The sequence below is a fragment of the Musca vetustissima genome, unplaced genomic scaffold (genome assembly GCF_032173495.1).
Source record: "Musca vetustissima isolate MV318-11 ecotype Yass unplaced genomic scaffold, APGP_CSIRO_Mvet_v1 utg219016, whole genome shotgun sequence".
NCBI lineage: Eukaryota > Metazoa > Arthropoda > Insecta > Diptera > Muscidae > Musca > Musca vetustissima.
Window position 1 is genome coordinate 23,926 of NW_026883377.1, and position 11,389 is coordinate 35,314.

General features: G+C 37.0%; 1 protein-coding gene across 1 annotated transcript; it reads left to right on the forward strand.

The window, feature by feature from the left end:
- The first annotated feature begins 1,721 nt into the window (after window positions 1-1,721).
- Window positions 1,722-2,107, forward strand: LOC133330241 (cytochrome c oxidase subunit NDUFA4). Its single transcript, XM_061538705.1, has 3 exons — window positions 1,722-1,777; window positions 1,834-1,980; window positions 2,036-2,107. Exons 1-3 carry the CDS (start codon window positions 1,736-1,738, stop codon window positions 2,096-2,098), a joined length of 252 nt encoding a protein of 83 aa, XP_061394689.1. The 5' UTR covers window positions 1,722-1,735; the 3' UTR covers window positions 2,099-2,107.
- The last annotated feature ends 9,282 nt before the right edge of the window (window positions 2,108-11,389 follow it).

Consider the following 11,389-nt stretch of genomic DNA (forward strand, 5'->3'; position numbering starts at 1 on the left):
TGCCATCTCACACTATTTTCGAGATAATTTGCGTACATCTCTCCTTCGACTGCAGTTTTAAAAGTTCTCTTTTCGAAAAAGATCAAAATCCGTATCAGGTATTTTTTGAAGCGGAAATGATCAACAGAAAATGCAATTAATTCAGCGATATTTTCAAAAAATATTTTTGCCCAATTTCGTGTTTTTGGAAGGCCAGTTCCCGTCGTTCTAGTAGATGATTTTATATCATCCGAAACGTAAACAAAACCATTCTGATCGCGGGTATCCATATCATTCAGTTGACAGATATAAAAATTTGACCCCAAAAATAGGTTTTTTAGAAATTTAATCGCACACAATTTTCACCTTTGGGTGAGTACTACTCTTATGCTGTGCATACAACATACACAAAATATCAAATTACACATATTCGCGACTACAATAATCTTATAATCAATTTTTAGAAATTCCTGTTTGCGTATTAAAGCGAGAAGTAAAGTTAAAAAAAAAAACACTCAAAATCGAGCTTCAAAATTTCAGCATCATTTAAAGGTAGATTCAGTTAAAATTTTGAAAAATGGTACATAAGAGACGTAGTCCATATTTTGTTGGCTTCTAGTTTTTATTTGACACGAAAACCGTAAAATGAGTAGCTTAGTCACAAATCAACCTGTTTTCACACATTTATTTACATTAAAGTAGACACAGCTTCCACCCAAATAAAGTTTGGAGGTCAAAATCATGAAAAGTTTGCAAGGACAGATTAATTAACCCAAAACTATTCACTTTTTTGATATACTTAAGTAATTCCCTCGGCTTCAGCTATGTTAAAAAATTGGCAATATTGCCCATATATGAATATAAAGAAAAAGATGCAAAAACTTAGGTATTAAATAGAATTGATAAGTGCAACGTCAAAAAAGATTTGGACAAATTATCAAATATATACACTCTTATTTTAAATCACCAATAAGAATAATGAGTGTCCATGAAAAAATATCGTAAATTATTATTACCATTATTATTACGTTAATAGTGTATGCAAAGTTAGATATGGGCTATGACTTTTAATGAAACGTCTACTTACGTTTTCTCTTCTCGCCGCTGCCGCCAAAAGATCTTTTGCAGAGCTTACTGCTTTTATATTCTCTTGAACAAACACTCAATATTGATGATAATTCCACCGACACTCTCTGGATGTGATATAAATGAAGAGAATTGTACCCCAATATCTGTTATGTTAACGCTGACCTAGTTATTAACAGTGAGTAACATTATGTTATAGTTAACTTGGGAGTAGTGAAACCAACTAACAAGCACCCAATACTCTGATTCGGAATGGATAGAGGTGGCATTTACCGGGTAAATACCTCCCACCCAAGGGTGGACAAAAACCAGGTAAATATCCATTTGCGGGTAAATATCCGTACTCGACTTTCCGGGTCAAATAACCGTCCCCCAAGAAAAAATATATCTCCATAATTAGGGTAAAAATACATACCTCTATATTCTCATTCAATCTCGTTAGAAAGGTATATGCAAGGGTTTTGAAATCAACAAATGTTTACTGCAGGTAATTATGTGACCGCCACTGTATAAATATATAAATATATAGATTTGGCTGGCGACATACGTTTTTAATTAAGGATATATATATATATATATATATATATTGACATCGTCGCAATTGTGGGTACGAAATCCAACAAATATCTTATATTGTTATAGAATACATTGCATAACATATTTCGTAGTGATGCAAGGACTTGGTTTGCAAAGTATTAAAAAAAATCCAGCGGTATATTATTCAGTTTCTATATTATTTATTAAATATATAATTATCGTTTATTATAGCTTATTCCACTTTACGTTTGCGTTGCTGCAGGAGCATGTGGCGCTGTTTATTATATTCTTCGTTTAGCAACACGAAATCCGGATGTGACATGGAATCGTTCGTCGAATCCTGAGCCATGGCAGGAATACAAAGACAAACAATATAAAGTAATCCAAAATATTAAAAAAAAAACCAAGCTAATTTGTATAAATTCTTTTCCAGTTCTATTCGCCTATTCGAGACTATAGTAAAACGAAATCGCCTGCCCCAAATTATGAGAACTAGTAGAAATATATAAACATCGATTCGTATGTTTTGAAGAAGTGAGATTTTGCCGTTTGGCAATATAAATATAACATAGATCATTGTAGCAAAATAAAACAACTGTACATGTTTATTTTTTGCGACTCATTGCATGCAGTGGTAAGTGGTCAGTAAATCTGAGTAAGCATCTCCTATCCATTTCAGTGGAGGTACTTTTCCAAGCTATCAGAATCTTGTTTTCGCTCAAGATTTCGCTCCATATATCAAAATATATGTGTGCAAAGAGAATTATATGGTGATTTGCACTATATTCAGAAACCAAGAAAACACACATCTAACAGTGTTATAGATATGTACAACTAAGGAGTAGGAACTAATATATTATAATTGAATTAAAACACATGTTAAAAAAATAATCGAATTGGAGAAATAAACTACAATATAAATACTGTTCAACAAAAAGGAACTTATAAACTCAGACAGAACAAACTCCAAAATCTTAATTAAATGATACTCGCGATATAATAAGGTGTGGTGACGTTGATCACATTTTGCACAAGTTATTTTAATATGCCCCATTGACAAACAATTTAGACAACGATTTAGTCGGTTTTCAAATGCAAATCTATTTGCTGGAGACAATTCATTGAATTTATGGCACAAATGAAGGCGGTGGTGTTTCTCACGACATGAGAACACGGTTTTGTAACTGAAGGGGAAGGCGAAACGGATTGCCTAGCTGCATTTAGAGATTTACATTTATGGAAAGCAATGTATGTGTCTCCGTAATATTCGAAAAATACAAGAGTGAAAGAACCGATTTGTTTTTAACACTTCCTTTCCATAAAGCTTGAGTAATCCAGGGCAAATGTTACTGACAAACGAAAACCAAAATCGGATCCCATTTATCCCTTAGTACATTATACGTCAACAATAAAAATACATCAACATTAATGCCGCGTGGCATATCTTTCAATACATAGATAGTTTCTTTATCGAGAAGTGGAAGATTAAATAATGACAACTGACGATTTACGTTGAGTGTTTTCCAAGCAATAACGAAACCAAATTGCGAAACTATTTCCCGAGTTTCACTTGTCTTATGCCGCAAATAGAACAAAAGTTGAACATCAGACAACTTGGAATTATTTATAAATATGGCGCTAAACAAGTCCCGAAAGGTTGGCCAAGTAGAAAAAATTCCATTGAAAACGTCAATATCTATTGGGGGCTAATGCGAAATTGTGAACGATATCACAAGAAGAAGAACAAAAAATTCTGAAAAGATGCAAAAATAAATAAAATTATGAAATTATTTTAATTTGTTTGTTGTGCCGATATGACGTGCTATAGGGTGTACCAATATCAAAATTTAAAATAGCAACGAAAACAATAAAATACACAGTAGCATATTAATATTTCAACACCCTATTACAGAAAATCTAGCACAACAATATTAATATATTTTTATTGCCATCACCGCAATTGTAGCATATTAATATTTCAACACCCTATTACAGAAAATCTAGCACAACAATATTAATATATTTTTATTGCCATCACCGCAATTGTGGGCACGAAATTCGACAAATATCTTCTACTGTTATCGGATACATTGCATAACATATTTACAAAGTATTAACAAAAACCAGCGGTAAGTTATTATTTTCCTACATTATTTATTATATATATAATTATGGTTTATTATAGTTTATTCCACTTTACGTTTGCGTTGCTGCAGGAGCATGTGACGCTGTACAATATATTGTCGTTTATCACGAAATCCGGATGTTACATAGAATCGTTCGTAGAGTCCTGAGCCACGACAGGCATACAAAGTCAAACAATGCAATACTCGGCGGACAATTGCAATACATTCCCCACAAATAAACAGTTGTTTTTTAAAAAAAGACCAACTTGGATTCAGTCTGACTATTTTGCAAACACAAAATACAAATGGTATCCCAAATAAACCGGCAATACTACTTATATTCCAAAATATTAAAATAACTCCAAGCTAATTTGTATAAAATTTTTTCCAGTTCTACTCGTATCCGATACTATACACAAACTAAACCGATACTAAATAAAAAAAAGCTTCAAGTTCGGCCGGGCCGAAGTTTGGATACCCTCCACCATAGGTATACTGACAGATACTTGAAATGAAAAGTGAAAGTGAACCTATACCGATAATTCTTCAAACCGATTTATGTAAACCATTATGTACACTACATACAATTTTTAAAGAAAATCCTAAAGCGTGGACTGATACTAATAACGCATGGTAGGATATACAATCCTCAAAGTACTGCAAGTTAGATTGCATATTGTAGGAATTAGCGAATATTGGGGTTATAATTATATGAGGGCTATGCCTAATTAATGACCGACATATGCCAACCCAATATTTTTGTTTTCTGTCTCAATTCTTTCCTTCAGGAGGTATAATTACATGGGGGAGATGCCAAAATACTGGCCGATTATCGTCAGGTTCCAGTTTTTTATCACGATATTCTAAGGCTCTGTTTTTATACCCTCCACCATAGTACGGAGGGTACATTAATTTTGTCACTCCGTTTGTAACTCATCGAAATATTCATTTCCGACCCTATAAAGTATATACATAAATTACTGGTCAGGGTAAAATTCTAAGACGATCAAGCCATGTCCGTCCATCTATCAGTCTGGTGTAATCTTCTGAAGGAATTGAGATAGATCGCCAAAAAAAATTGCATAGAGTCGTCTAATGTCTGCACGCATGTCAAGTTCGAAGATGGGCTATATCGGTCTAAGTTAAGGCATAGCTCTCACATAAGGGTACCGCCTAATTTTCGATATTTTGGGGTTCTTAAGCGCGCTTTCATCCGAATTCGCTGAAATTTGGTACATGGGGTTCTTTTTGGGTAACAAATGTTTCCACTAAAAATTATAAATACCGGTCTACTTTTTCTGGCAGCGCCTATATAACGGTACCCCCAATTTACGGGGGCTCTAAACGCGTTTTTAAAACGAATTTGCAGAAATGTGGTACAATGGGTTTTAATTTGGTACCAAACTCCTCCACTAAAAATTATAAATATAGGTCCATTATTTCGAGGAGCCCCTATATAAGGGTTCCCCAATTATCAGTATTTTGGGTGCGTTTTTCAACCGAAATTTGGTACATTGGGTTATTTTTGGGTACCAAATGTCTCCACTAGAAATATAAATATCCGTCCACTTTTTCTGGTAGCCCCCATATAACGGTACCCCCAATTTACGGTATTTTGAGGCTTTTAAGCGCGTTTTAAATTGAATTAGCTGAAATTTGGTACAACGGGTTCTTATTGGGTAGTAAATTTCTTCACTGAAAATTATAAATATAGGCCAATTTTTTCGGGTACCCCCGAAATAGTCAGTTCCACCCTACAAATTATGGAATACTAAGACGATTTGTAATCATTCCGCTTTCTAAGGAAATGGTTATAAAAAAACTCGATCCTGACGATAATGAAATATATCGGCCAGCATTTAGGCATCTCCCCCATATAATTACACCTCCTGAAGGAAAGTATTGAGACACAAAACAAAAACATTGGGTTCGAAATTGACATATGTCGGTCATTAATTAGGCATATCCCTCAAATAATTATAACCCCAAACATTCGCTAATTCCTAAACTATGTAATCTAGTTTGAGGATTTTATATTCTACCATGCGTTATTAGTATCAGTACACGCTTTGGCATTTTTAGTGCTAGATTTAGCATTTTTCAAATTCGATTAGCACTAACAAAAGTCGTCTAGCACTTAGCACCTTTTTTAGTACTTGTATTTTTATCTGGAATTTTCCAATGTTAAAAAAGTAAAGAAGTAAAGTTCGTCCGGTCAAAATTTTTTATACCCTGTGGAGTGTATTCAAATTTTCTCACGAAATGGTCGGATACTTCTACCAAAGTTAGAGGACTTATGAATGGGAGCGATGTAAAAATCATCAACCTATATCGGAAACGTCCTGGAAAGGAGTATTTTGAGCACTGGGAATCCAGAACGCCAAATTATAGCCATTTCGGAGCACCGAAAATGGGTTGCGTTTATAAAATTTACGAAATCGATTTTTAAGGATAATTTGACACCAAATTATCAAATTTATGAAAATTCGTGCCCGACGTCCCCAAAATTCCGTTCTTTAACGTCTACCAGAAACATACCTATTTTTTACCAAATGAGAATCCAAAACATCAAATTATAACCAATTGTACTAATGTCTCATAAAATGTTAAGCACTTTTTTTAAATTCTTTGGCAAAACTTTGGACAGATATCCAATTTTATAGCATGAGGACAGATTAATTTGTAGATATTTAATATTTTTGTTAAAAATCAATATAATGCTCTTAATTAAGTAGTTGAATCAGAAATAAATTAGAGATATTCGAGCTTGAAGTCAAACTATTTTTTTGTTTCCAATATATCGAAATTCAATGAATTCCATCTTTAGGGAAAAATATAAAATAAATATCAAAATTAATCTCACGGCAATCTAAGTGCTAACAAACATAAAATGTAAAAAAATATAAAAAAGTGGCTTGCTTACTTGTGAATAATATACTAAACACACATTAAAAACTACCTTAATTTAACCCTTTGTGGCCCAATGTTGCAGACAGGCAACAACATGTTTTAGAGCTTATTTTTAATATGCAGCTAGTAGAAATATATTATTTGAATTTCATATGTCAAGACTTGATTATGGACGACACAAATCAAAAGAAAAATTAAAATATTGGTAAAATTATGAGCTTTTCAATATAGAGAATACGGTAAATTTTTGTACAGTACTAATTTGTGTATGCAGTACAAATTATTTACATCGCTTCGTACTTAAAATGTACGAATTCTGCCATCAGAACTATTTTTGATTCTTTTAAAAATGAATATAGAGAATAATTTAAAAATTTTTTTGTCGATTTCGCTTTTTTTTTGGTAATATTGGAGTTTAATTTTTCTGAAAGAATGTATGGTGTATGGTATGGTGATCGGGAATGATGGTGGTCGGGTGTCAGTACGACGATCGGCAACGACGATTTGACTGTAATCGGAAATGATGGTTGTCGGGTGTAAGTACGATGATCTGCAACGACGATTTAACGGTGATCGGGAATGATGGTTGTCGGGTATGAGCACGATGATCGGCAACGATGATTTAACGGTGGTCGGGAATGATGGTTGTCGGGTATCTGCACGATGATCGGCAACGATGCTTTGACGGTGATCGGGAATGATGGTTGTCGGGTGTCAGTAAGATGATCGGCAACGACGATTTGATGGTGATCGGAATGATGGTTATCTGGTGTCAGTTCGATGATCGGAAACGACGATTTAACGGTGATGTTATTAGTTGCTTACTGACTAAGTTCTCGTACACTCTACTATATCTAACTACGAACAGTAGACCGAAATCTCTGTGTGGAACAGTAAGCCGAAGCCTCTTTGTGGAACAGTAAGCCGAAGCCTCTGTATGAAAGAGTAGACCGAAGTCTCTGTGTGGAAAAGTAAGCCGAAGCCTCTGTGTGGATGTATTTATGTAGCCGCCGCAATGGGTAGCCACCCAAAAGAATTGTGAATGATCGTTAGTGCAATGAACATCCACAACACAAAATAGGAAGCCTATGCAATAGCAAGCCCCCTCAGTAGATGAAAGTGAAATACTTCAGTTTGCGGAATGACAACGTAAATGAGAATTATATGATAGAGTAGGTGGCGTGAGCAAATGCCTATGCACTCGTTCCTAGTACTCACGGGGACGTCATGCGAGGTTGTTGCTATGATGGGAGACGTTTTGTATGTATGTGGCTTTTGACACGTTACAACCCTGTCCTTCTTCGGAAAGTGATGCTTTGTTGACAAAAGAAGTATAACATTTAAACAATAACTTAAATTATAATAATTCTATATTTTTTGTTTTTGTGTTTCTTTTAATTTTTTTATTTAAATAATTTTTAATACTTAAAACAAAAATTCATTCCACATTTATATAGTAATACAAAAAAGATAATTCTTCTTAATTTTTTTTAAGTCAACTTTGTGATGTGTTCAAATCCATGACATCTCAGTCTTGCGTGCGTCTTGTTCAATACCGTTACTTGTACTGTGGGTCTTTCCTTTCTTTTCAATGTACTTACTTTACTTAGCTGGCTTGTTACAGAACGGTTGTTCCATAAGCCGAGCTTAAAAAAGATTTCCAAGCGCGTCGGTCTTGTGCGCAAGTCCACCAATTTGGAAGACCACGTTCCAAGATGTTGTTTTCTACTTGGTCTTTCCATCTAATTCGTGGCCTTCCCCTTCTACGGGAACCATCAGTAGGCTCATTTTTATATGCCTTTTGAGCTGGGGCATCTTCATTCATCCGCACAACATGGCCTAGCCACCGTAGTCGCTGCAGCTCAATACGACTGACTATGTCGATGTCTGCGTATAAATTATAGAGCTCGTGGTTCATTCGACGTCGATATTCACCGTCAACGCAGATCGGCCCGTAGATCTTTCGGAGAATTTTTCTCTCAAACACCCCAAGCGCTGCCTCATCTGCTTGCTCAAGTACCCATGCTTCTGATCCATATAATAGGACGGGTAGTATCAGCGTCCTGTAAAGTGTGAGTTTGGTCTGGCGAGAGTTGGCCTTGTTTCTAAACTGCTTACTTAGACCATAGTAGCATCTGTTGGCCATCACAATCCTTCTCCGAATTTCCAAACTGATGTCATTCGTTTTATTTATGGCGGTACCAAGGTATATAAAGTCTTTAACTACCTCGAAGCTGTAGTTCTCAAGTTCCACAGTTGGTCCGAGTCTACTGGACGTCTTGCGCGTTGATACCATCAGCTTAGTCTTCTCGCCGTTTACTGCCAGACCCACTTTGGCAGACTCCTTTTCAATTTGTTCAAAGGTGGCTGTTACCGCTCGCAATGTTCGACCCATTATATCGATGTCATCGGCGTAAGCGAGTAACTGATGTTGTTTGGTGTACACAGTGCCATTTCTGTTCACCTTAGCGCCTCGTATGACCTTTTCCAGTAGGATGTTAAAAAGATCACACGACAAACTGTCACCTTGTCTGAATCCTCGTTCGGTATTGAAGGGCTCCGATAGGTCCTTTCCTACTTTAACGGCTGACCTTGTGCCACTTAAAGTTATCCTGCATAGCCGTATTAATTTTGCAGGAATGCCGAACGCAGACATGGCTTTAAACACCTCTGAACGGATAGGGCTGTAGAATGCGGCTTTATAGTCGACAAATAGGTGGTATGTGTCGATGTGTTTTTCGTGGGTCTTTTCCAGGATTTGGCGCAGAGTGAAAATCTGGTCAATGGTGGATTTGCCAGGTCTGAAGCTTTATATGCGATGGGAAGGAGACTTATTCCTCTATAGTTGGCACATATCGTCTTGTCTCCTTTTTTGTGCACGGGACACAGGATGCTGAGGTTCCAATCATTGGGCATGCATTCATCAAGCCAAATTGTGTTAATCAGCTGGTGCATGCTCCTGACCAGCATCTGGCCACCAGTCTTGAATAGTTCGACTTTGTTGTTCTTGAGCCGATTAATTGCTTTTATGACCTCATCTTGGCTAGGTGGTATACACTCTATACCATCATCTCTTATTGGTTCTGGGGTATCTTCTTCATCGCCACTATTTGATACTCAACACGCTGTCTGTATCTGTCACCAGTTTTCCTTCTTCATCTCTACAGGAGGATGTGCCTGCACCAAAGCCTTCGGTTTGGTGTTTTACTCGTTGGTAAAATTTCCGGACTTCATTCTGACTCCTGTACATCTCGATTCGCTCATGCTCATGTTTTTCTTGTTCTTTCTTCTTTTTTCTGAAAACACGTTTCTCCTCTCTCCTTTTCTCCCGATAATTCTCCATCACGTTACGTGTTGCTACTGTCTGCAGGGTTGCCCTATACGCTGCGTTTTTCACATCAGTAGCATTACGACACTCCTGATCGTACCATGGGTTTCTTGGTGGTGGTTTTTGGTACCCAATTGTTCTTTTTTCTGCAGTTTGTAGGGAGTGGGCAATTCTTTGCCATTGTGCTTCTATACTATTATCGGGACAAGAAGTGCTTTCTTCAAGCAGATGGGTAAGTTGAGCGGAGTAGGCCTCGGCTACCTGTTGTGTTTGCAGCTTTTCGACGTCGAGTTTCCGTGTTGTATTAGATCGCAACTTTGCTGCAACATTAAGACGGGTGCGTACCTTGGCTGCCACAAGGTAATGGTCCGAATCGATATTCGCTCCTCGGATCGATCGGACGTCTAAAACACTGGATGAATGCCTTCCGTCTATCACAACATGATCAATTTGATTTCTCGTTACTTGATCAGGAGAAATCCAGGTGGCCTTGTGTATATCGAGATGCTTGAATCTGGTGCTGCTAACTACCATGTTTTTTGCTGCCGCGAAGTCAATCAACCTCGTGCCGTTGTCGGATGTTTCTTCATGAAGGCTGAATTTTCCGACTGTGTGGTCAAAGATATTTTCCCTTCCGATGTTTGCATTAAAATCTCCTAGCAGAATTTTAATGTCATGGCCAGGGCAACGGTCATATGCTGTTTCTAGGCGCTCGTAAAATATGTCTTTGGTCTGTTCATCTTTTTCTTCGGTCGGAGCATGGTCGCAAATTAGACTGATGTAAAAGAACTTCGCTTTTATACGGATTATAGCAATTCGCTCATCTACTGGAGTTAATCTGGAGACAAGGTCTTTTATTCTCCTGTTAACCATAAATCCGCAGCCAAATTCATGTCTTCTTTCATGGCAGCTATAATACAGGGCGTAATCGTCTGATTTACTTACGCCTGTCCCTTTCCATCGCATTTCCTGTAAGGAAATAATACCGGCTTTGTACTTCTTGAGTATATCCGCCAAAGCGAACACTGCCCCTGTTATGTACAACGTGCGCACATTCCAAGTGCAGTTTTCCTAGGAGCAACCACAATTAATTCGTTGTTACTCGTAGAAGGTTCATTTAATGGTATAGAAGGTTGAGTAGGTATAGGGCTAGGAGTATTTACAACTATTGGAGGTATAATAGGAGGGCGTGAAAGGACATTTGGTGCGCTTGAATTGGAGGTCTCGATCGGTGAACTACAACTATCTCTCAGATTTAAAGTTATTGCGGCGGAACCACTATTTGAGTGAAGCGCTGGCAGCGCCAGATGGTTTCCACATGGACTAGGATTAGAATTGTTGCGTGGCGGAACCACAACGGGTGAGTTTAACGCAATTAAGTTGTCACCCTGAGCAACTACTAACGATTTTTTCCTTTTTGGAG